At 35.5% G+C, this 26,942-nt stretch overlaps 2 protein-coding genes across 9 annotated transcripts in view; one reads left to right on the plus strand and one right to left on the minus strand.

The window, feature by feature from the left end:
* LOC131501390 (ORM1-like protein 1) overlaps window positions 1-26,942 on the plus strand; it is a 51,173-nt gene that overhangs the window by 19,928 nt on the left and 4,303 nt on the right. The window contains exons 4-11 of one of the 7 annotated variants that reach the window (XM_058711452.1): window positions 89-243; window positions 1,381-1,621; window positions 5,821-6,208; window positions 6,993-7,197; window positions 7,272-7,420; window positions 8,230-8,360; window positions 8,484-8,555; window positions 9,982-10,087. In XM_058711452.1, coding sequence (XP_058567435.1) covers window positions 89-243; window positions 1,381-1,621; window positions 5,821-6,208; window positions 6,993-7,197; window positions 7,272-7,420; window positions 8,230-8,360; window positions 8,484-8,555; window positions 9,982-10,060 — 1,420 coding nt within the window. In that variant the 3' untranslated portion in view covers window positions 10,061-10,087. Of the gene's footprint in view, window positions 1-88; window positions 244-1,380; window positions 1,622-2,696; window positions 4,044-5,820; window positions 6,209-6,992; window positions 7,198-7,271; window positions 7,421-8,229; window positions 8,361-8,483; window positions 8,556-9,981; window positions 10,088-26,942 lie in introns of those variants that run through there. The other 6 variants (XM_058711460.1, XM_058711468.1, XM_058711478.1 and 3 more) reach the window with 6 other exon arrangements.
* ANKAR (ankyrin and armadillo repeat containing) overlaps window positions 12,510-26,942 on the minus strand; it is a 70,768-nt gene continuing 56,335 nt past the window's right edge. For both annotated transcript variants that reach the window (XM_058711358.1, XM_058711349.1), the window contains 6 exons: window positions 21,870-22,028; window positions 21,070-21,187; window positions 18,341-18,450; window positions 16,643-16,839; window positions 14,056-14,102; window positions 12,510-12,775 (listed from right to left, as the gene is read on the minus strand). In XM_058711358.1, the coding sequence (XP_058567341.1) occupies window positions 12,528-12,775; window positions 14,056-14,102; window positions 16,643-16,839; window positions 18,341-18,450; window positions 21,070-21,187; window positions 21,870-22,028 (879 nt within the window). In that variant the 3' untranslated portion in view covers window positions 12,510-12,527. The remainder of the gene's footprint in view (window positions 12,776-14,055; window positions 14,103-16,642; window positions 16,840-18,340; window positions 18,451-21,069; window positions 21,188-21,869; window positions 22,029-26,942) is intronic.

Consider the following 26,942-nt stretch of genomic DNA (forward strand, 5'->3'; position numbering starts at 1 on the left):
AGGGAAGCGCGTGAGTACACGCACTGAATCTTGGACAAAGACAGCATTTATACTTTTTTTTAACTGAATTAAGTGTAACGCCCTCTAGGTTTATAGCAGCTAGTCCTGGGGACGAGACGCGGGACTGTGTTGATGACATCACTTCCGGGGCGACAAGGTCGGTCTCTGCCTCCTGCTATAACGCAGCGACTGACTTTGCTAGGGAAAGGACGCCTCTACTAGCTACTGTCATTCACGAGGAAGGTGGGTGAAATTGCTCACCCCTCTCTTACTGGTTCTTTCGTGTGCCTGGAAGAAGGATTCCAGTAGAAGCCCTTCGCCTTCCTACAACAGAGATTTGTACTGGCCAAGTTCCCTGGGTTCACTTGGGAGTCTTCTTGGCCCAAAGACAAATGCTCAGCACAGGCAGCCTTGCGTGGGTTTTGTGACTGCAAAGTTCTCCAGGTGTGTCTTTCTGTGCTACCTTCCCCACAACTCCCCTCTGCGAGGTTTTTCATCACTCTCATCCCTGGATGCCGTTTGCCCCAGTGGAACAATAAAAATTCCAATATTCTCTCATTTACCCATTTTGTCCATTAGTGTGTAGGGAAAGGACCTATTTAAGCATCCAGAAAGTTCTAGGACAGATGATTTAGAGTCATGAAACTAGATACTTGGAAGTGTGAAGATACCAGAGTGCTTTAGTGATGGACTGCTTTTATGTGAGGGGGCAAAAGGGATTTGGGGGAGATCCTTATGATAAACTTGTGGTAAAATGGAGATTGAGTTAGAGAAATTGAAATTAATGGATAAAATGGGTATTAGGTTGCAGTTGTTTTAGATAAGAAGTGGTTCTTTTAAGATGAGCTTCATAAGAACACTTGTTTCCAAAGTAGATGACTAAAATGTGTGTCTTTAATGTGAATTCTTGTTTTCAAACTAAATTATCAAATTTTATTTTGAAAGATAGTTTCAGGAAATAGAATGCATTTATTTTTATCTGTTCTGTCTTGCCTTTATTATTTTTTAAAACCAATTCTATCTTAGTTAATAGCTATCAAACAATAAATAGCACTTTTCAGATAACTATCCATGCGACTATTAGCTGTTTTATAAAGAATAATGAATAGTTTGCTAAGAACAGCATGATAGTAATACTAAAAAATTTTATATCTGACTTCCCTGTTTTCCCCCTTAAAGAACATTATATTCATTCCTACTGTCATTGATATTAATGGGTTGCTACAGCCTTTAAAAATTTTTGCTAACTTTTCCAAAACTTTCCTATAATTTTACAAAATTATATTGAAAAATAAATCAAGTTTTTTAGAATTTTGCTTACCTAAATGGGTTAGTGGGCAATGTCCGTTCCCAATAATTATTTCTTCATTTCTTTTCCAGGAATTATCTATAGAGTAAGTATGCTAATATTGAATAAGGCAGCAGGAGTTTTTTCTAAACCATCAAGAAGGGAAATTTGTGAATTTTTAAGAAGTTTTAATTTTCGTCCTGGAAACGTATTTCTTCATAAGCTAGTATTGGGGATTGAAACCAGTTGTGATGATACGGCAGCTGCTGTGGTGGATGAAACTGGAAATGTTTTGGGAGAAGCAATACATTCCCAAACTGAAGTTCATTTAAAGTAAGTAGACATTATCTTTGTAGTTCCCAATTTTGGTGGTCGGGGGGGGGGGGGGAAGTAAAATAAAATAATTCTTTTCTAAGAGCTCAGTATATATAAAAGCTCAGTTTTAAGAGCTCATTTCTTTTGTGTGAAAACTTCTAATAACTGCTGTAGAAAACCTGAAGCCCTTCAACCTGGTTTCTAAGGCTCTCCACAATAAAGTCCAACTTTAGCTAATCCTGTTGCCAAAAAAAACTAAACTCATTCCCAACTCCGATATTTATCCATAATTTCTCCTCAGTAATTTCTCTTTTGCTCACCTGTATGTTTCTTGGTCTCGACTGAAGTCCTTGGAGAGTATGACCCTACCTCTAACCTGTGTTGATCACTGGAAAAAAAAAATTCCTATTCACATGTATACATAAAACTCATGTTGACACTTAAATAAATAATATACTACTGTATTAAACCACAGAATGGTGCAAGGTTTATAAACTCATCTGTTTGCAGAGGACCACTAGTCGGGTTATATAGATAAGTGGGCTGGATATAAAGTGGAAGATATCTGGAGAGGGTCACTACTCACCTCCAGCCAATTGTTGCCATGCAGAAATGTAGGCCCTGTGTTATTTGATCATCAGAATTTTCTAGAGAAAATGGAAATCCAGAATGTAACTGTAATATCTCCATATTTTTAAAATTAGTAGCTAGCTTGAACTATATTAAAATACTGAACAGATAAAATATGCCTTCAGGCCATCAATTTATAACATCTGCGTAGTGAAAAAGGTTGGTATTTTGAGATCACAGACTTGTATTTGAATTATGAATTAGGTGCTTGGTATTGGCTCTGATTTTAGGCAAGTTCCTTACCCTCTCTGATTATGTTTTCGTATCTGTAAAATGGGAAAGATAATGCTTCCCTTACAGGATTGTGGGGAGCATAATCGAAATAATATATGTGAAGAGACAGAATAGGCCTCTAAGAGTTACACACTATGTAGAAGGGACTGCAGCAGGCATTAATAAGGCTTGGTGAAGTACTAGAAAGTCCTTACCTTCAAGGAGCCTCACCTAATCTCATCATATATAGACCTGAAAGGAAACATACAACATACAGTACAAGACAGCATAAAGTATGAAACCAGTGCAAACAGTAAGTGTTACTACCATGCCCCAGTTCCATGATTCTTTCAGTATTTCCGAGAGTTCTGGACATTTGAACGTGGAAATGTTAACTGCACAGAAAGGCCTCTCCTAACCACTTTATCTAAATTAGGTACTCCTACCATGTTTATTGCATGTTATCTCACCCTGCTTATCTTCTTCATCATCCTTTTGATAATTTTTACATTTGTTTACTTATGTATACTCTTTCCCCCAATAGACTCTAAGCTCTATGGTGACAGGGGCTGTGTCTGTATTAATCACTATACCATGCCTTGATACCTAGAGTAGCATCTGATATGTTGCATCTGATATTAGTGGCCTTGAAAAATAGGCCTTCAATGAATGGAGATGAAAAAAATATTGTTGTACGAGTAAGCATCATAGTGAAGGCAAAGAGGTGAGAAAATACCGGACATTCAGTTTACTTAGTGCATAGGTTACTTGAGAGGAATACACAGGCAAGCAAACTATGGTACCTTCTGCACAGCTCATCTCTGCATTTATTGAAATCCTACAGTTTCCTGGCAGCATTTGGCTCCAGCTTTGAGGCCAGATGGTTTTCCTGCCTCTTTGTTAGCTTTTTGGTCACTCAATTACCTACTCTCCATACTGTGTACAAATTAATTCTTTTGAGAATAAAGCCATGGTCTTATTCATCTCTTTTGTCTCTGGTCCTTAGCTAGCATAATCCTTTGAAGGTAAAATATATAGAAGATGCACAGAAAGGAAGGGAGGCAAGCAAGTGGGAGAAGGAAGAAAGAAGTGGGAGGGAGAGGATTTGCCCTTAAATCACCTAAATTTCAATAAAGTAAACACTTTTGAGTAGGAGAGTTATGGGGTCAGCATTGTGCTTTATTTTCTGGTAATACAATATAGAATAGACTCCAAGGATCAGAAAATCTGTCTGGGGGAACTGCAGTTAGTAGACTTTGAATAGACTGAGATAATGAGAGTTTTTGAACTTGGGAATGGTGATATATTTAATGTGGACAGTGAGATAAAGGAGATAAAGATGAAACCTGAAACCCAAGTGATTAGGAGGTTTGATGTCATTAACAGAGTTGAAGAATATAAGAGAAAAAGTACCTCTGAAGAACTGAGGCAAATATGGGGCGCCTGAGTGGCTCAGTCGGTTAAGTGTCTGACTCTTGATTTTGGCTCAGGTTATGATCTCAGAGTTCATGAGTTTGAGCCCCACGTCTGGCTCTGCACTGACAATGTGGAGTTTACTTGGGATTCTCTCTCTGCCTCTCTCCCTGCCTCTATCTCTCTCTAACAAAATAAATAAACTTAAAAACAAACAAACTAAAAACAACCAGCAAAAAAAAAAAAAAAAAATTAAAATAGTATTACTATGTGGATGTGTTGAAATAAGATGGTTTCTTTTGTTTCCCTCATTACCTGACATGATACATATTATAACTGTTAAATAAATTAAAAAAAAATTTTTTAACGTTTATTCATTTTTGGGAGACAGAGAGAGACAGAGCATGAGGGGGAGGGGCAGAGAGAGGGGAAGACACAGAATCTGAAGCAGGCTCCAGGCTCTGAGCTGTCAGCACAGAGCCAGACGCGGGGCTTGAACTCATAGACCACGAAATCATGACCTGAGCTGAAGTCAGATGCTTAACTGACTGAGCCACCCAGGCATCCCAGTTAAATAAATATTAATTGAATGTTCTTACTGATGATTTTCTTTCTTTTTTTTTTAGTTTATTTATTTTAAGAGAAAGTGTGCACATGCAAGAGAGAGTGGGGGAGGGGCAGAGAGAGAATCCCAAGCAAGCTCCACACTGTCAGCACAGAGCCCAATGTAGCGCTTGATCCCATGAACCATGAGATCATGACCTGAGCTGAAACCAAGAGTCAGACACTTACCTGACTGACTCACCCAGGCACCCTAGGATTTTCACTTTTATGTCTAGAACTAGCAGCATCAAATATTCAAAGATTTTTTTGAGGTTAGAGGTATATTTTGTAGACCCTATATTTTATTGCTCTGCCTTTATGATTGTAAGTCAGTCTCATTCTGGCAAACTTTTTCTAGCAACTACTTATTTACTCTTGACATTTGGAGTGGTTATCCACTGTTTGTCCTACATAGACCAAAAATCAAAATGATCAGCTCTAAGCACTAGATTCCCACACTGTATTTCAAGGTTGTAAGCTGTCTACTGTCCTGCCATGACCTTAATCAAGTGCAACGTGTTTAAAAATAAACTCACCTTCTTCACAAAACTGTCTTCATGTTTCTCTCTGTTAGTATTTCTTTTCTCCCAGTCATTCCAGCTCGATATCTGAATCATCTTGGATGCCTTGGTCCCCTTTCCCCTTATATCCAGTCTAACTTAACAGTTTTCAAGGCTCTCTTCCCCATTCTTTCACTTCCCATGATCACATAATATAAGATGTAATCATCTTACACAAATACTTTTATAATAACCTTAAAAAAAACTCCCTGTCTTCAGAGAGATAATTTTTCTAAAATCCAATTTTATCCTGGCCTTTTCTTGTTCAAGACATCTTCATTAGAATGCTTCTTAAGATTATTTTGGTGATTCCGTATATTAACAAATCCATAGGAATTTGTTGTGTACAATTTTTTTTTTAATTTTTTTTAAACGTTTATTTATTTTTGAGACAGAGAGAGACAGAGCATGAATGGGGGAGGGTAGAGAGAGGGAGACACAGAATCTGAAACAGGCTCCAGGCCCTGAGCTGTCAGCACAGAGCCCGACGCGGGGCTCGAATTCACGGACCGCGAGATCATGACCTGAGCCGAAGTCGGCCGCTTAACCGACTGAGCCACCCAGGCGCCCCTGTTGTGTACAATTTTGAAGTCAGAGACATTACACCCTTAATCCCTGCATATTGAATTCTTATATTGTGTTGCATTATAAGGCACACATATTTGAATGTATGACTAACATTTTTAGCTATATAATGATTAATTTGAAAACATGCCTTCAGCCCTAATACAAAACTTTTCTTAGTCTATTTTCACAATCTTAAAATTACAAAAAGCTGTTTGTTTGTTTTTTCCCCAGAACAGGTGGAATTGTTCCTCCAGTAGCTCAACAGCTTCACAGAGAAAATATTCAACGAATAGTGCAAGAAGCTCTCTCTACCAGTAAAGTCTCTCCAAGTGAACTCTCAGCAATTGCAACTACCGTCAAACCAGGACTTGCTTTAAGCTTGGGCGTAGGCTTATCATTTAGCTTACAACTGGTAGACCAATTAAAAAAACCCTTTATTCCCATTCATCATATGGAGGCTCATGCACTTACTATTAGGTTATTAAATAAAGTAGAATTTCCCTTTTTAGTTCTTTTGATTTCTGGAGGTCATTGTCTATTGGCATTAGTTAGAGGAGTTTCAGATTTTCTGCTTCTGGGAAAATCTTTGGACATAGCACCAGGTGACATGCTTGACAAGGTAATTATTAAAGAATTAATTTCTCTTTTCTGTTATGGTGTCTGTTTCAATCAAATATTAAGAGATGCACTACACTACCATTTATCTAAATATTTCTGATAAACAGACTGAAAAAAATTTATATGCAATAAGAAAAAAGAAAAAGAGTAGTACATAGTTTCATAAAAGATTCTTACCCATTATTAATAAAATGGTAAGAGGTTTAGATTAGTACATAAAGGCTCAAATAGTTTGCAGATGCAGTTATGTTTTTAATCAAAAAAGACATGAAAGAAATTGCCAAGTAAAGTACTATAAAAGTGTGAAATAAGATATATAAAGATAACATAAAGACATTAAAGATGCACAAAGTTTTGTGATTAAACATCACAGTTGTTGACACCACTACCAAGCAGGTTTCTTTTTTCTTTGTTTCTGAATTGTACAGAGCCTACTGCTATATGCAAAAATCCTGCTGCCAACAGCAGAAATGATTAGAAGAAATGGGCAGTTCTAATATTTGAAGTTTATCATTAAGCGGTCATTGTGAATTTCAAACTTATTTTTCATCCCCAATAGAAGAGCAGGAGTAGATAGGGAAGCAGTGATTGGCCACTATTGATAAGGTTGTCAGGAGTAAGTCTGTCTTTACTGGCTTGCTAGCTATAGTCCATATTTGTACAAGTATAGCATGTCTTATTCATCCAGTTTTGTTTTGTTTTAGTAAATTTCATTTCCTTTGCACTTTGGTTTCAAAATGTGCCATTTTATGACTCATTACAAAATTTTTGTTTGTTTTTGAAAGGTAGCAAGAAGACTTTCTTTGATAAAACATCCAGAGTGCTCTACCATGAGTGGTGGGAAAGCTATAGAACATTTGGCCAAACAAGGAAATAAACTGCATTTTGATTTCAAACCTCCCATGCAACGAGCTAAAAATTGTGATTTTTCTTTTACTGGACTTCAACATGTTATTGATAAGATAATAACACAAAAGGAAAAAGAGGAAGGTATATTTCTAATTTGTAGAGTTGGAAAAATAAGTAATCCTGGATTGTGCCTAAAAACTCCTATGTTTCTGCAGGGATCCAGAAGGGGCAAATCCTGTCTTCGGCTGCACACATTGCTGCTGCAGTACAGCACACAACAGCGTGCCACATTGCAAAAAGAACACATCGTGCCATTCTGTTTTGCAAGCAGAGAGATTTGTTATCTCAAAGTAATGCAGTGCTGGTAAGTTTTGTTATCGCCTCTAACAAAAATAGTAACACTTTATAGTATGTTATTTTTCTTCTAGGAACTTAATTGATCCTGTGCATAGAATATGATATCTTTATGTCCTGTGCTAGCCCTGACAGAATGAAATTATGCAGAATAAAAATTAACAGCCATTTCTCGTACAGCTTCTATGGCAGCTTTATGGGACATCTTTACAGACTGTGTCGCAAAAAACTCCAAGGCTGCCTCTTATTGAATTTAAAAGTGGGTTTGCAATAAGAAATGAAGTACAGTAACTGTTACTGTTATTTTAGAAAAATAAGCTAGTTTCCTTGAAATTTATGTTCCTTTGATGAAATCCATTTAAATCTGCATGTAAGCCTTGGTAAACTTCCTGTTTAACTGTATCTTAAACTTCATCCTTTTGAAACTTATAAAATGAGAAAATATTTAAATGATGGTAGATTCACAAAATAGAATATTATGTGAATATCAAAGGTAATAGCTTTTTAAGAATAACATAAAATGAAAAAATTGCTTATAAGTAAAAACAACAGGGTCTAACATATTGTTGTACTATGATTATAATTAGAAAAATGTTAGAAGAAAATGTATAAAAATAATAGTGATGCTGGTATTGAAATTATTGATTTTCTTTTCCTCCAATTTTTTATCATATAGCTATATCACTTGCCTGTTCCCCACCTATCAAAATGTAATATTTTCTTATTGTATAATGCTTGTATTTTCCCCAGGTTTAGCTAACAGTTTGGCTCATATCCTTATGTAGTATTTGTTGATTTGGGTCTTCTCAATTCCTTCAGGTTGTATCTGGAGGCGTTGCAAGTAACCTATATATCCGAAAAGCTCTGGAAATTGTAACAAATGCAACACAATGCACTTTGTTATGTCCTCCTCCCAAACTGTGCACTGACAATGGCATTATGATTGCATGGTAAGCCAGAGGATATATGTGCTTCACTCATAATTATGTAAATATTAATTTCTATTTCATCATGTTAAGTCTTCTTTCTTTAAACCCTGGTCTATTTATTTTATTTTAATGATTCTTATTTAGGAATGGTATTGAAAGATTGCGTGCTGGCTTGGGCATTTTACACAACACAGAAGGCATCCGCTATGAACCAAAGTATGTAGTACCGTTTATAATCTCTATGCAAGTTGCAGTATAAAATTCAAAGCCTTTTATATATGAAGTTTTCATCAATATTCTGGTGGTACCTGAATAAAGATTATATTATTTCATGAAATTTCTTCTTAATAAATATTTTTGCTACAGTATCAAATCATAAACATTTTGACAAATCATAGGTTAGAAATAGGTGGGTGGGTAGGGATGATGAATACCCTCATTTACTAGCAGAATGGAAACCATGTCCATGGCCTGGACTTTTGCAATATCAAAGCAATCTCAGGACCAGCTGGTATGCTGGGAAACTTCAGAAAAATGTGTAAAAAGCAGTCAGGCCTGAGACTGGGTTGTGAGTATGCTCCTCCACAGGCAGCTGAAAAATGGCCAAGAGATAGCTACTTTCTGAAAGCCTTATTTCCTCTACCAAATCAGAGTTGCAAAGAATAGCACAGTGTTTCAATTAGTTATCAAGTTCTGGTCTAAGTTATTTCTGGAATAGTAAAAATAGTAAAGGATGATTATGTTTCATAATCTACTATAATTCTATTTTCCACATGATTTCATTTAATGTTTTAAAACTTTTCAGTATTTTAGCCCATAACTATTGCTACATGAACCACAGAGTATTAAGACTATAAACGAACAGAGTTTAATTAGTTGTGTCAGAAGGAATCTCCTATGATGATGGCCTACCCTCAGGTAGAATATAATGTCTGATCCAGTGTTGCCTTCTTGTGGCAGTGTTGAGGCTGGAGGTGATGACTTTTTTTCACATTAGGGTCCAGTTGAAGCCTTACATTGGGCAACGTTGCTAAAAAGCAGAAATCTAAGGCCAAAATTATTTACTGGGAAAGCACAGAGAAAGAGGGTTGGATCTAAGACCTCTCCTGCCGGTAGCAACGGAGGAAGGTGGAAAAAGAAACAACCCAGCTTTTGAAACCTCAAAGAAGAATCAGTAAAAACCTGGAGAATTTCTAAAGTAGGAATGGCTGTAGATTTGACTTTAGCTGTATGGTGAACTGTTTTTACCCTTTCAGCTTTGTAGAGAATTATAAGGTATTTTTGTTGTTGTTTTTTTTTTATTTCAAGTTTTTATTTATTTACAGTATGAGAGCAGAACTATTTCTTTCAAAAACTTCTCAATCCTCAAACTCATTGAATTGTATACATTAAAGATGTATAGCTTTTCACATGTCAACTATACCTCAAAGTGGTTTAAAAAATTACGAAATTTAGAGTTCTTGTTAAAGGAACTGGCCTTTTCTTCACCCATTATTCCTGCTGTATTTATATTCAAGAACCATCATCACATATGATTAACTGTACATTAGATATGTATACTGTTTGTCAGAATTCAAAGCAAATAGTGACAGATCAGGATGCAAATATTTGAAATAATATGATTTATCTGATTGTGATGCAGATGTCCGCTTGGAGTAGATATATCAAAAGAAGTTGGAGAAGCTGCCATAAAAGTACCACGATTAAAAATGAAGATTTGATTTTTGCTTTTCAAACAATCTCTTAAGGTAGGATTTCAACATTAAGTTGTGATTTTTTTTTGTATATCAAATTGTGGAAGATACATAATATTAATTGTTCATCAAGACTTTCTTATGTTATTCCTTTTCTTATATTTGATGTTTAACCTGGTCTTCTGAGAGACAAATAATATGTTATAGTCTTATAAGGTAGTATAGGTTTTTTATTATCAAAAGTAAAATAAAACATCTTGTGGGGAGAAGAATGTACTGCTATTGGTAGGTAGAAAGAAAACCTTGGACGATATACAATGATTCTGTTAAATCCTGGCCCCATATTATACAGGCCTAGATCTTTCTATCTTCTCATATCAGGATACTAAAAGCTATTTTTTTACATTATATTCTATTTATTTTATTTTATTAAATGTATTTATTTATTTAAGAGCACACGTGTGAGTTGGGGAGGGGCAGAGGGAGAGGGAGAGAGAGAATCTTAAGCAGGCTCCATATCCAGCACAGACCTCAACGTGGGTCTCGATCCCACAGCCCTAGGATCATGACCTGAGCCGAAATCAAGAGTTGAACGCTTAACCAGCTGAGCCACCCAGGTGCCCCTAAATTTATTTATTTTTAATTGAACTGTAATTGACGTACAATATTATGTTAATTTGAGGTGTACAACATAGTGATTCAACATCGATATGTATTATAACACCATGATAAGTATAGTTGTACCATCTGTACCATACAAAGTTATTACAGTATTATTGACTATATCCTCTAGGCTGTACTTTTCATCCCATGACAAATTTATCTTATAATTGGAAGTCTGTACCTCTTAATCACCTTCACTTATTTCACCCATTGCCTGTGTACCCCGCCCCTGCCCTCACCCCTGGCAAAAAGGTGGTTACCAGTAGAAGCTATTTTTTTGACTCCTGCTGAAACATTAGCCTAACTTTACTAATGAGAGAGAAATTTTAGAAATGTAGCCAGGTCAAAGTCATGTCAAATCAGAGAATTCTAAATGAAGACAAAAGGTGACTCTAACAGAATGCATGTTATTAATTATGAAAATATATGTTATTAGGTATATTCCCTGGAGCAATTGGGATATCTATACATTTCTTAAAATCCATCTGAGATTTTAAGTAATCCTTCTAGTATGTACTGTACTTTTTAGTTGACCACATATATTTATATCCATTATTTTAGAAATTGTATTTAATCAATGAAAGTAAATGAAATGTAAAGGTTTTCGGTTTTGTTTTTAGATAATTTCCTCTGATTTTGAATCTTTATACAAGTTTATCACTTTTTTTCTGCCTAGATTAAAGTAACTAAATGTACTGTGCTTTGAATATAAAGATGATGCTGCTGATTTTAATGTCCTTTGAGAGATTTTACCAGTAAAGAGTTATATCACATCATCCATACTGGACCAGGTTGTTAGCTTTCTACTCAATGACTTGCTTTGTTCAGAAAATAGGGGGTAAGGATAAAAATCGAAAATGAAAAGATTTCTTATTTTAATCCTGCCTTAAGGTGACCTCTTTCTTGGGAAATTCCATAAGTAATTCCTTTTTTTTTTTTTTTTTTTAAGAATTGTAATCATAGAATACTGCTTTTGGATCATCCATTCGAGAATAAAAAAATATACTTTATATGAGGGAACATATAGAAACAGCCAATATTTATACAACTTTGCATTCTTTGCTGTTGAAGTATAGCTATGATAGAATTGGTTTGTAAATATTATTTAGAAGAAACTATTAGTTTGTGAATTCACAGTTTTCATTTAAATTTGTATTCTGTATCATATGAACCTGAATTCACAAAGAAGCAGTATCAGTATTTCCTGTGGCTCACACAATCAGAGTGCATATAAACTATGGAAAGAAATTGACCAAAATTTCTTCCCGCTGTCACAAATATTATAAAATGGGGATATCTATAATCTAAGTTCTTAAAATTTTTAAGTATCAAAACTGCTACAGGTGCTTCAATACAAGCATACTTGTTAACATTGAGTTCATGATATAAATAAGAGAAACTACAGATAAAGAAAAAGCAATTTTTAGAAACATTCCATATCTGTAGGCCTCTCAATAAGTACTTGGCCAGAGGGAAGGAAGGAAGGGAAAGAAGGGAAAAGGTGAAAAGGAAAAGGAAGAGAAAAACATTGAACTCTATATGGGCAAGCATATTTACCAAAGTTAGCTAATAGTACAGGTAAAAGGCAATTTGCTGAAATACTCTGTTACTCAGTTATATGTATTTTACCAGAATTAGATTAAAATTAAAGGTAAAAAAATTGGGGGGCATCTGGATGGCTCAGTCAGTAGAGCATGTGACTCTTGGTCTCAGGATGGTGAGTTTGAGCCCCGTGTTGGATATAGAGATTACTTAAAATCTTAAAAAAAAAAAAAAAAAAATTAAAAAGATTGCTCAGGAATTCTTCTATACGTTCATTCTAATGCTTTTATTAGCCTTCGGTAGGCTCTGGATTAGCTTTCTGCACATGTTTCCCTAGTTGGCTCAAGAACAGTATTCTTGGTCTTGATACTTCTGTGATATCTGATGAAGTTGCAGATGAAAAGGAAAAAACATTGTGAGAAACAGTGGTCTTTTTTGTTGTGTTGAAGAGTCCCATGAAATTTGTTACAGGAGGTATCAAAGTCAAAGAATCTCTTGGTTGAATTTTAGGTTTTAATTTTCTTCGGTGCTCTTTCCCTAAAAATGAGAGAGGCACAATTAAATGTCTCTTTCTTGAGCCCAAAAGCCCTAGATACATTCTCATTGCTCTTGGTTCTGTATACTTCTATTCTGTCCAAATCACTAAAACATAATAAGAGAATGGATCAGTAGCTTCCAGACTTGTAGATGTCAGAGTGCAAAAATTTGTGGGGGCCAAAATATGGTTCCAGCTTGTTATTATGCCAAGTTGAGACTAATAAAAGAACAAATGCCAACACAATTTTATAAAACAAGAGATATTTTAATACCCAAAAGAAACTATAAAAGGCGCTATCTCAAAATGACACATTTAATATTGAATGAAATTAACTTTATCAGAAACTTGCTATATTGTCCTTATGTTTTCTTATGTTATCATAAACCTGTGAAAACATTATCAGACCATTATTGGTAAGCAGATTGCTATTTAGAAACCAATATTAAAGTGAAGAAAAAAATGGGATTGACTTTATTCCTTTATGTAAATTACTCTTACACTAAAGAAGCTATACAAAAAATATTCTTCTACCCATGATATTCAGAAATATAGCCTCCCCCACACATCTAGCTTTCCTCAGAAACTCCCTGAATAAGTGAAGTTCTCTCTTGTCCTTGTATTCTCTTTTTTTCTCTCCCTTTCCATTTGTGACACCTACAAACTGATTGTGACTTTTGAATGGTTCTATCCTTGCATTTGATTATAGGATAATATACCAAGGCTGATATTGGTCCTACACTAAACACACATGAACAAGCACTAAGTATATAAATGAAATAAAAAAGTAAATTTCTTTTCCCTCTTTCATATCTAATAGTAACCTTATAAGATCTGGGCTCTGATTTTACAGGCCTAAGTCACTCAGCCATCATCTGCCAAATATATATAAAACTGTAGAGTATCAGTGGAAAAAATGTGATCTCTGCCCTAAGAACCCACAGACAAGTTGTACATGAAACAAAACAATAGAAATATTGTAATTTAAGCCATACTTACATGTTGTTTCAATAATGACCTATTTCTATGCATGGCTTATGAGAAAAAGCAAACAGAGAAGGATTTATGTCAAGTGATATAGTAGGAAAGGCCTTAAAAGAAATGATTAACATGGTCTTATAAATGGGAAGGTATTTTAAGTATACAGAATGACAAAAGCAGAGTTTACAGGTAAACTTTTTAGGGGGTAAACCTCTACAGTTTGAATTTTTAGAAATGGAACACAGAATTGTAAAGTGTCAGGTCTAGGAGGTACCTCAGAGATGAAAGAAAAATCAATTACCTTTCTTAAAGACAGGAGTTATGGATGGTCCTCCATTTTTCTCTAGACTAAAAGGAAAACATGTATCACAAAAACTAGGAATATATAAAGACTTTAGTACACCCAGGGAATAAATTCCATACCCATTGGCCTAATTTATATGTTACCTGTACTAACTATGCATGTTACCTGTAGGTATTTTATATTCAGTCACTCATTTACGCACTTATCACTCAAACATTTGGAACGTTAAATCTGCTTGAAGTGATCAGTGAAAACTTCATGGGAAAAGAGACACTTCAGCTAGGTTTTGAAGAAAATAGGTCTTCAAATGAATGAGACAGAGGGAATAGGATATGAAAAATTATAGTACTATAAAACAGCATGGCATGTTCAGAGAATACTAAGTAGTCTAGCATGGTTGGAATTAAAGGTATCTAGAGATATATGATGGAAGATAGGTTGGAGAAAGGTCATTTTAGGTATTAAGAATACAACAAAATTTAAACTTTATTTTCAAAGCAATGGTTTACCAATGAAGTGTTTCAAGCTAAACAAGGTGTACCTAGTTAATATAGGGGTGTGTGTGGGGGGTGGATTTAAAAGCAATTATTTTAAATCATCATCCTGTATGTGTAACATAGTTACAGAATTTCCTTGGTAATAATATTTAAGTCTTGCCTAAAGCTAATATATTAAAGGTGGTTATCACAAATGTATAACTGCCTAATTTGATGAGGAACATTGCTCTGTCCACTTTAATGAGGCATAGGCTTCAATCTGTCCATATGCCAACTTGATGGCTACAGGGTAACATTTAGGCTAGCATGTAGGCTCAGAGTGTTTCCATACAAGTTCAGTTAACACCAGTAAAATTATGTCTCTCCATATTTCAAAATTTCCATATACAAAGACTTCTAATCTGCTATTCTTGGGGCTGGATGGGGGCATGGGAATAGAGAAGTGATATGTACACCAAAAAAATGCTATCATGATCCCAACCACAATCATTCATTGTACTTTCCAGTAGTGGTATCAAGGAATATTTTGTGGAAGGGTATTGTTGTCTATCCCAAAGTTTCCAAACTGATTTTAATAATCTTTTAGCACATTTCCTATAGTTTCATTTAACCAAACTCATTCACTGAGTTGTTATGAAAATTAAAGGGAATAGTCCATATAAATACTCTAAGGAGAGTTCTTAACACTGTTAGTTATGGGAGTAATTATTATTTGCTTACTAGCTTCACCTCACCTGGTAATCATTCTTACAAGTTTACTGACCACTGGTCACTACTTACAATCCTAAAAGTTTGGGTGCTCGCTTCGGTAGCACATGTAGAATCCTAAAAGTTGGGTGTTCACAGCTCCAGGGGCTGCCATTCATCCTTGGTCACTGTAGATTGGTATAGTTTTTACACCTATTTTCCAGTAGATGACAGTAAAGTACCCAAGGAAGGGACATCTTTTTGTAATTCCCAAAAAGTTGCTATGTAGGCTAGTTGGGGGAGTGACTGTGTAAAATAATACTTTTCATTATTTATCCTAAATTGATTTTTGAGCCAGTAAATATTATTTTTAACAATGTGAATTATAGGGGTGCTTGGGTGGCTCAGTCGGTTCAGGGTCCGACTTCGGCTCAGGTCATGATCTCACAGCTGGTGAGTTTGAGCCCTGCGTTGGGCTCTGTGCTGACAGCTCAGAGCCTGGAGCCTGCTTTGGTTGCTGTGTCTCCCTTTCTCTAATCCTCCCCCGTTCATGTTCTCTGTCTCAAAAATAAATAAACATTAAAATTTTTTTTTTAAATGTCAATTATAGCAATTTAATTTAGATTTCCCTGGCTTATTATATAAAATTAGGTACTCAGTTTTGGGTTATCAGTTTTTCAAAGACTTAAAATGAAGATGTACTAAAAATTGGTTTATAGAACCATGATGTATTGGATCTTATTCTTTTCTATTATTATAGAGTTAATACTGTACCTTGAATAGTTCTGTTTCCTACACATAAATAGTGCTAGTTGCAGAGACTTGTAATGCAGCTACATCTACTAAAGAAAAGAAAATGTGCCCATTCTAAGGAGATTCTCCTCTCCCTTTTGCAGAAGCTTAAGCTATAATGAAACTATAACACTGAAGCAAAATCCTCCAAGTAAATAAATGCCTTTCAGACTTTGTCATAACTCCAGTCACCAAGTCTGATTTAGCTGTTTCTATCCTGGGAGTCTGGCCTAACTTTGAATCAGGTTCCAAAGTCCCATCTGATGCCAAGGTCATGGTGGCATTCCTGGTCAGCTCAAATCTCTCAAGTATATCCCCAAAATGGCTTCCTGGATCAGACTTGGAGGCAACCAGAATCCCAAAAAGCTTTCTGAAATGTGAATAATCTTGGCCAAACAGGATCCCCAAGATCTGGTTGTGTTCATGCCGGCACAAGAAGTTCTGTTGCAAAATCAGAATTAAAACAGGCTTTGGCAGTGGACATTTAGAATGAAGTTTATCTCTTGGTATACAAGGCACAAAAATAGTTCCCCTTGTTTGAGCTTCCTTAAACTTTCTTACAAGTTCCTTTATCGATAATTTCAACTTCACATATACAGACACAATACCTTAATGCAGGAAGTCCCACTCGCTGTTGCATCTGAAATTCCTTTAGAAATGCTGGGTTAATACTTGCATCTCTGCTGATATTATTTGTTAATCGAAGGAACTGATTAGGCTTATTTCTGCATTCCTTTAATAGGATGCGGAAAGCACTTGCATTGTAAGTTAAGTAGCCAAGAGCACAGGAGCAAGCTGTGCGAACCTAAGTGAAGAAACAGTTCCTCCATTGAGCTAAAACATCTAACACATGTTCTCATTAAACATTTCCTAAGAAAGTCTTTGTAGCTATGTTTAACAAACGTGTGTCAACCAATGGCAATCTATACATGGACGCATAACAACGATGTTTTCAGAGAGAGAGATGTCCACTGCCACTAATTACTAGTAGTTGTTCTCAGTCCTGACTGCATTTTAGAATGCCAGCAGTTAAAAACAACAACAAAACCCACCAACTGAATCAGACTCGCTTGGGGGTAGAATCTGGGCATTTGTATTGTTTTTTAAAAGTGCCACAGGTGATTCTAATATGCAGCCAGAGTAAGAACCATTGAGTTTGAAGTAGGGCAGTGGGTCTCAGTCTTGATTGTGCATTGGAATCCCCTTGATAGTTATGAAAATTACTTGTGCCTAGGTACCACCCCTAGAAGATCTGATTTAATTATTTTGGAGTGCAGTCTGGACACTGGAATTTTTCAAAACAGCTCAGTTGATTATAATAGGAAACCAGATAAGAGACGATAAGATAAAAACAAGTTTAAAATAAGACACTCAGGAAAGCAATTCAATTTTCCACTGGCAAAAACAGAAAAAGTAGATCTTTCCTTTCTTAAAGGGAATACCCTCAGTCTGTGACCCTGAAGTAATTAAGTTACTCATATGATTAATTATATTCCTGGGCAGTTCTTAGAAAATCTGTTAGTGGTGGCCTAAGAACTGTCATAGAATGAACAAAAACCACACACATCCCGGGTAACAGAGGGTTCATATACTGCTCTCTACATTGGCATCTGACTGCTTTATGTGCCCACATAACTTCCATACCTTGAACAGTGGTTCTCAGTGTATGGTCCCTATGCCATCAGTTTCAGCTTCTAGGAACTTGTTAGAAATGCACATTGTAGGGCCTATACGAGATATATTCAATCAGAAACCCTGGGAATGGAGCCCAGCAATCTATGGTGTAACAAGTCTTCCAAGTAATTCCTATATTCCCTGAAGTTGGAGAAACACTACCTTAGACCTGGAGGGGGGAAGTGCAGGGGAATACTTAGAGGCAAACCACTACTACAGCCAGCCCAGCCTTCTTCACACTGTCATCTCTAATCCTGTTTGGCAGATAAGGAAAACTCCAATAGATTCCATTTTCATGCATTCCAAATAATCATAGAAATGACTTAGTGACATCACTGGTTAGTAACTAACCAGTTTTTGTGAGAGAGTTTATAAATATTTTAATTACCAATTTCTATATCATCAGTGTACTTATTTGTAGATTGAATCTTAAGTTATTGAAGTTAAATGTGCACATGTTGTAGGAACAGAATTGTGGATGGCAGATACTGTACTAGAAAACTCCTCTAATTTTGTATTAGTAACATGAACTATTATATAACATACTTAACCTGTGGAGAAATTAGCCCACAAAAGTGAGAGGCAACTTACATTTTTAGAATATTCAATTATAGAAAGACTTTTGTTTTTACCTCTTCTTTTTCTGAATACAAATGATAGCAGAGCCGTTGGATTGTCCCTAATGTGGCAAATGCTTCTGGAATACCAACTCTAGAATGAGCCAGGCTAGCTATTAAATTTCCTGCAAATAAGAAAAAAAATGCTTGTGTTATTTAAATGACATAAACTGATATACTGTACTTTTGTTCATTTGCACATATTGTTAAAAAGGGTTGAGTCACAAGACATCTCTGTTAATGAAGAAGATCTGAGAAAAAGCATGTATATATTAAATGTGGAAGTTTTTCCCCCAAATTGTGATTTGGTTTTCTGTCACAAACAGTAAAAATTAATTAGCTTTATCTAAGAGTGGGGAATTTTGAAAATCAGAGGTTTTTATCCCCATGGCTTCAGAATATATTTTGTTTTGAGCTTTAGCATTTTTACATTTTTTTAAGTTTATTTATTTATTTTAAGAGACAGAGAGAGCACATATAAGCAGGGGAGGGGCAGAGAGGGAGGGAGAGAGAATCCCAAGTAGCTCTGTGCTCAGAGCTCTCTGCTGTCAGCGCAGAGCCTGATGTGGGGCTCAATCTCATGAACCATGGGATCATGACATGAGCTGAAAGCTTAACCAACTGAGCCACCCAGGCACCCCTGAGGTTTAGCACTTTTTTAATAACTATGAACATAATGATTGAACTACCATAAAAAGTTAGTATGTCCTCTTTGTAGTCCAGATTGCTTTGAGTTAAGAGCTTAATGGTATTTTAAAACCAAGCAATGTATTACTAACTTAAACTTAAAATCATTGAAGTTTTGCCATAAAAACAAATGTTTGGGGGTTGAAAATAAGGTAATTCAGTAATAAAATAAATGTGCAGCTACCAGCCTACAACCGTTTCATTCAAATATGTGTTTTATTTTTAAAGCATTCATGTGATATTGTTTCACAATATTGTTGCTGTGTTGGAAAAAGTGCAACACAAATTTTAATATATAAAGGCATCCACCCATATAAATGTGGATGGATACTTTATTGAGGTATTCATTGGGTTTTTGTTCTTGTATTTTTTTTTTTTTTCTGGCCTTCTTTATAAACCAAGGCCTTTGTATTTATTGTTTCAGGATGGGGAGGGATGGGTTGTATGGCTTGGAGCAAAAATTGTCTTAAGACAATCTTTTTTTCAGGCTTATATATTTTTAAAATCTATGTGTATAGAAGGCATTATTTTAGGTGAAAAGGACAAAGGAAGAGAGGTGTCTCTGAAGATGAGGAGCAAGAAATGGGGAACAAATGGAGGCAGTCAGAGACTCTAAGACTAAGAAGGAGATGATAGGAACAGGAGCTTTGAGTGGAGAATGCTTATGTAGTGCACATAGGAAAACTGGACAGTTGGCAACAGAAATCCTAGTCTTTGCAAAACTTCTGTGCCTTTGGAGCTTCTTCTGGGAACCATGTTGACGTAGACCTTTAGCACAACACTTATTTTACATTATATCTGCGGCCTGAATATCCTGCTTTGCTTGAGATACCCCAGACTCTGGAGATGCATATGACTCTGATGGTGGAGTGCAGAGAAAGGCCCAGTAATTTTTGAGTTTCAGTTCCTACCAGCCTGAGACAATATGTGAAATACTTGCACAAAAGGGTTTGTGGAGTAAAATTTAAACCCACTACAGTTGTTTCTCAGAGCCATAGAATTACTATGACTTGAATTAAGAATGCTATTTAGATAAAAAGTATTTAATAATTTCTTTTAAACATGTTTTTGTCCTAGTTTCCATCAGAAAGTTTTTGTTTGCATAAATTTTCCTCCCATCTCAAGTAAAAATATAATTCCATGGCAGCAAGTATGATTTCCTTTCCTACCTTCTATGATCCATTTCAGTTAAAAACAAACAAACAAACAAACAAACTATTTATTTTTTGGTAGTAGTCACTCCACATGGTTGTCATCCTGATACTGTTTCATGTTGTGTTGAGAGTGATATATCGGGGCGCCTGGGTGGCTCAGTCGGTTAAGCGTCCGACTTCGGCTCAGGTCATGATCTCACGGTCCGTGAGTTCAAGCCCCGCATCAGGCTCTGTGCTGACAGCTCAGAGCCTGGAGCCTGTTTCAGATTCTGTGTCTCCCTCTCTCTATGCCCCTCCCCTGTTCATGCTCTGTCTCTCTCTGTCTCAAAAATAAATAAACGTTTAAAAAAAAAAAGTGATATATCAAGTCAATTAGCTTATTATTAATTTTGAAAGTTAACTCTGGAGGAGATACAGTTACACAACTAGCATTAAGTGTGCCAAGAACTCTGTTGGACTATTTTGCTTTGCTATATTGCATAGCAACAAAGGCAACTCTTTAAATGTTAGCAAAATGTGAACAATTGATCAAAAGAAAACCAGACAGAAGTATAGCAGTATAAATCTGCCATTACTTTCATAAATCAGTGTGTAAACTTTGTTGTTGGTAGCTCATAGTTTAATTCTCATTTTCTTTCTGGAAAAAATAGAGGTTTGAAAAAGTAAGAAATCAAAAAGGCCATGTTCAGAGTTACCCTGCTGCTTTTTGGGGTACAGAGTAGACTCCCATTGTTCCATGTAGGCTTACTGTGGAGTTCATGTAGATTTATACCAGCTCATTCTTCAGACTATGTGACATAGTATCAGGCTTATTATTTTATTATTGCTCAGATTACAAAAAATTATTTTTGAAAATAGTTTTATGTAGTTGTTTTATATAACTACCTTCTAGTTATTTCTTACCTGTCAAGACAATAGTGGTAGAATGAACTGAATACAGACTGTCAACTAAAATAGTGACACCTCTTGCAGACAAAGTAATATGGTCCATGTCTATAATGACTTTAGCTAATATAATAATCTGAAAACACAAAGAAGCATAGAATCATTGAATGTTTTCTATTTGGCTTCTCTAATTAAGCTTTAATGTTTTTTGGCTACTTCTCAGGAAGGTTAGAAGGGTAATTTGGTATTATTCAGTAGAAGAAAAGCAAGTGGCAGGGGTGTGAGTTAGAGTGCTTGTCCCTATCTGATTACTGCAGTGAACATGGCAGGCCATTGCATTCTTCCTACAATATTTGCAGGTTTTCCATTCTTGAAGTATGGGTTCATAGAAAATATTTCTCCTAAATGTTATAGGATAGAAAAAGAAGAGAGAGAATAAGAAGAACCCATATACATCTAGTTGTCATGGGTTGAAGAACCAGTGTGATCAGGTAAAGATCTGCAGTTAGAAAACATGTCTTGGATACTACCATGTTTTTCTGCCTGTAATATGTGGATGATAAAAATAATACTATCTGCCCATCAACCTGACAGGGTTCTTATAAGCATCAGATAAGGTACAAAGGCAAAAAGTGCTGGTAAAATGAAGATATCCTCATAAATAACAGGGATTTTATGAGGTGGAAAGGGCTGGTGTGAAAAATACTGCAAACTTTACAAATCAGTAAACACTTTTCCAGATTAAAATTTTTTCTAATTTTCAAGTTTTTGACTAAAAAGACACTTATGGATTTGAAGTTTTAACTTCAGTTTTGTACCTGAAATGCTGCCATTGCCTTCTCAGTTTCAATTGTTGATTCAAGAAAAGGTTCAAAAATTGATATGGTCATTATTCCACTTTCCAATATTAAGTATTGTTGAAGGCGATTATTGAAGGCAAAAAGGGTTAATGCATAGCCTGCTCTTAAACAAACATCCTAGAAATAGGAGAAACATGTGTTATCTTTTTTTCTTTTTTTAACTCAAAAAGGCAGGTTTTAGGTTTATTTATTTTTATTTATTTTTAAGAGAGAGAAAGAACCAGCAGAAAGAGAGGGAGAGAGAATCCCAAGTAAGCTCTGTGCTGTTAGTGCAAAGCTTGATGCAGAGCTCAAATTCACGAATGGTGAGACAATGACCTGAACTGAAATCAAGAGTCACACACTTAACTGACTGAGCCACCCAAGCGCCCCACATGCATTATCTTTAACTTAGTTCGTTTATTATGTTACTCAAGGTAATAGATTTTGAATTCTCGCCCATCTAAATACATTACATTCTTATCTCTGGGAGTAAAACATGACATCATTGGAGAAAACAGGTAATAGAGTCAACCCAGGATGTCATTGAACAGATTAAATAGAGAAGTAAGTTGTGGCTTCAGGGAGAAGAAAGAAGTAATTTTCATATTCAGAGGGAATGTTAGTTAATAATTGTGCAAATAAATACCTAAACAGTAATAGGAAATTCCATAATTTCACTAACCCTCAACTTTTTTGTTTTAGCATATTTTTATTTTCATTTCAACATTTCAAAGTAGAATTTGATAAGTCAAAACTTCCTTGTATAGCATACTATATATTACATGTTATGCATTGTGGGATGGTCTCTATCATCTCTCAAAATAAGTTCATTTGTAAAATTCTGTACTATATCCTAAGAGGGAAACGAAAGATGATTTAAAAATCACATTTTAATTTTCTGGGACTTGGCAAACAGAGCAAAAGCCAATTCTTAGAGTCTGTTCACTTGCCAAAGATGAACAGTATGGTAGATCTTCCAGAAAGACCCAAAAGATAGAACTTTATCACTAAATCTTATTTTTAATATTTTGCTTGAACAGTGTAGTACAGAGAGAACCATTAATCTTAGCAAGTTTTCTTCTTTCAGTGTTAATCATTACATAAAAGTGCTATATGTGCATACTAAAATATTTACCAATAAAATTATATGATGCCTGAGATTTTCTTGAAAAATAATATAGGAAGAGCAAGTGGATATATAGATGAAATAAAACTGGCCATGAATTGATAAGTGCTGAAACTGGGTCATAGGAATATTTAAGTTCATTGTGCTACTCTTTTATTCTGTATGTGTTTGAAATTTTCCATAATAAAAATTATGTACACACAAAGTAGTCACCTGGCCATAAGCAAGAAGAAAAGTATTAGGAATACACAAAAGAACAGGGTCCAATGAATGAAGCAGGTGGGAACAGGCTGAGAAGAAAAGGAGAATGATTAAGAGCAGAATGAGTAGTAGAAGAAAAAGGAGAAGGGTGTCCCTGAGGAATGAGCAATGAGAATAAAATGTGGAATGAACAGAGAGAGAAGAAAGGTGGCTTAAAGAGTCAGTCAGACACAAATTCAGTCTCCTCACCCTATATTCCCCATATTATTACAGCAGCACATCTCCATTTTTTCATATACCACAGTACAGTAGAAATCTATATATTAATAAATAATGCTTTGAGTTAATTTCTCCCCTCATAACCCTCTTTTCTTCTTCCCAAATCTAAAACTGACAGTTGGCAGTTTTCTTCCCTAATTGCTAAATGCACTATAGACAACAAAAGTTCTCAAATTTCTCTAGGGTTAGTGGTATCCAAAGTATGGCCCATGGACCAATGACAGTTGACAAAATGGTTGACATCAGGATTACAAAAACTGGGAATTCGAATTTAAAAGGAACAGCTCTTCTTTATAGTTAAATACCAGCTAATAAATCTAGAAAGATGTTTATGGCAGCATTATCAACAATAGCCAAATTATGTAAAGATCCCAAATGTCCATTGCCTGATGAATGAATAAAGATGTGGTGTATATGTATATATATGATGGTATATTACTCAGCCGTAAAAAGAATGAATCTCGTCATTTGCAAGGATGTGGATGGAGCTAGAAAGTAGTATGCTAAGCAAAATAAATCAGTCAGAGAAAGGCAAATAACATATGATTTCACTCAGGTGGAATTTAAGAAGTAAAACAAACATAGAGGGGAATAAAAGAGAGAGGAAAACCAAGAAGCAGACTCTTAACTATAGAGAACAAACTGATTGTGATGAGAAGGGAAGTGGGTGGGGAGATGGGTTGAGTAGATGATGGGGATTAAGGAGGGCACTTGTAGTGAGGACCGGTGTTGTACGTAAGTAATGAATCACTACATTGTACACCTGAAACTAATAGTACACTGCATTTAACTAACTGGAATTTAAGTATAAATTTGATTTAAAAAAAAAAAAAAGAGAGAGAACTTTCAAAAAAATTGTCGTTAGCCAAATACCACAGTAATCATTGCTGCATCAGTAGATGCTAAAATTGTTGAGCAAAAGTACATGCAAAACAGAATATTTGCACAGGCTCAAAATGTCTCACCTTAAGATACTCATTAAAAAAAGGAAGTACAGTGACTTTACAGTGGAGAAATATGGCAGATACTACCTTAACCAAGTACCCAAAGTTAACATTGCCAGTTATAAGACATAACAGCACCATGTACCTCCTGAAATGATGCACTGGGCAGGTGAATGAAGAAGACCACATCATTTCTATGGTATTCTTGCCAAAATGCATAACCTCAATTTAATCATGAGAAAACATCAGATAACTCAAATTGAAGGGCATTCTACAAAGTAACTGGTGTGGACTCATCAAAAATGTCAAAATCATGGAAGACATGTAAAATCATGAAAAACAAAGGACTGAGTTTCACAGATTGAAGGAAACTAAAGGGACATGACAAATAGATGTAATGTGAGATCCTAGATTGCATTCTGGGACAGAAAAAGGACACTGGTGAGAAAATTGGCAAAATTTAAATAAAGTTTGCAGATTAGTTAATAGTATGGTATCAATGTTAATTGCTGGTTGACATCCAGGAAAGCTGGATGAAGGATATGCTAGAACACTCTACTATTTTTGCAAAATTTTGGAAAACCTAAAATTATTGCAAAATTTAAAGTTTTTGTTGTTTTAATTATCCTACCCATTACAGATTGCTGGGGGAAGGCTTTCCTTTATCACAAAGTTTGAGAAGCACCACTGGAATAGTGGGTGACTGAGAGTTGAAAGGTCATAACATTTCAAATATCATAAAATTTCAAAAAGAAAAATTTGATGCGTCCAGGACAGAAGAGATTTGTTTATTGGCTCTCTAAGCATTAAAATTGCTACCTTTCAACTGTATCAAGAGATGCAGAAGGGCATTATATCATAATCAAGGGGTCTATCCACTAAGAAGACCTAATAATTGTAAACCTTTATCCACCAAATGTGGAAGCACCCAAATATATAAATCAATTGATCACAATCACAAAGAAACTCATCAGTAGTAATACCATAATAGTAGGAGACTTCAGCACCCCACTCCCAGCAATGGACAGATATCTAATCAAAAAATCAACAAGGAAACAATGGCTTTGAATGACACACTGGACCAGATGGACTTAACATATATTCAGAACATTTCCTCCTAAAGCAGCAGAATATACATTCTTCTCCAGTGCACATGGAACGTTCTCCAGAATAGACCATATACTGGGACACAAATCAGCCCTAAGTAAGTACAAAAAGATCGAGATCATACCATGCATATTTTCAGACCACACCCCTATGAAACTCGAAATCAACCACAAGAAAAAATTTGGAAAGGTAACAAATACTTGGAGACTGAAGAGCATCCTACTAAAGAATGAATGGGCTAACCAAGCAGTTAAAGAGGAAATTAGAAAGTATATGGAAGTCAATGAAAATGATAACACCACAACCTAAAACCTCTGGGATGCAGCAAAGGTCATAAGAGGAAAGTATATAGCAATCCAGACCCTACTAAAGAAGGAAAAAAGATCTCAGATACACAACCTAACCTTACACCTTAAGGAGCTGGGAAAAGAACAGCAAATAAAACCCCAAATCAGCAGAAGACAGGAAATAACAAAGATTAGAGCAGAAATTAATGCTATTGAAACAAATAAACAACAACAACAACAAAAAAAAACAAACAGTAGAACAGATCAATGAAATCAGAAGCTGGTTCTTTAAAAGAATTAAAATTGATAAACCACTAGCCAGTTTGATCAAAAAGAAAAAGGAAAGGACCCAAATGAATAAAATCAAGAATGAAAGAGGAGAGATCACAACCAACACAGCAGAAATAAAAACAATAATAAAAGAATATTGTAAGCAATTATATGCCAATAAAATGGGTAATCTGGAAGAAATGGATAACTTCCTAGAAACATATACACTACAAAAACTGAAACAGGAAGAAATAGAAAATTTGAACAGACCCATAACCAGTAAGGAAATCGAATTAGTAATCAAAAATCTGCCAAAAAACAAGAGTCCAGGGCCAGATGGCTTTCCAGGGGAATTCTACCAAACATTTAAGGAAGAGTTAACACCTATTCTCTTGAAGGTGTTCCAAAAAATAGAAATGGAAGGAAAACTTCCAAACTCTATGAAGCCAGCATTACCTTGATTCCAAAACCAGACAGAGACCCCGCTAAAAAGGAGAACTATAGACCCATTTCCCTGATGAACATGGATGCAAAATCCTCAACAAGATATTAGCCAGCCGGCTCCAAAAATACATTAAGAAAATTATTCACCACGACCAAGTGGGATTTATACCTGGGATGCAGGGCTGGTTCAATATCTGCAAAACAATTAAAGTGACTCATCACATCAATAAAAGAAAGGACAAGAACCATATGATCCTCTCAATAGATGCCTAGAAAGCATTTGACAAAATACAGCAGCATTTCTTGATAAAAACCCTCAAGAAAGTAGGGATAGAAGAAACATACCTCGAGATCATAAACGCCATATATGAATGACCCAACGCTAATATCA

This window comes from Neofelis nebulosa, chromosome 2, assembly GCF_028018385.1.
Source record: "Neofelis nebulosa isolate mNeoNeb1 chromosome 2, mNeoNeb1.pri, whole genome shotgun sequence".
NCBI lineage: Eukaryota > Metazoa > Chordata > Mammalia > Carnivora > Felidae > Neofelis > Neofelis nebulosa.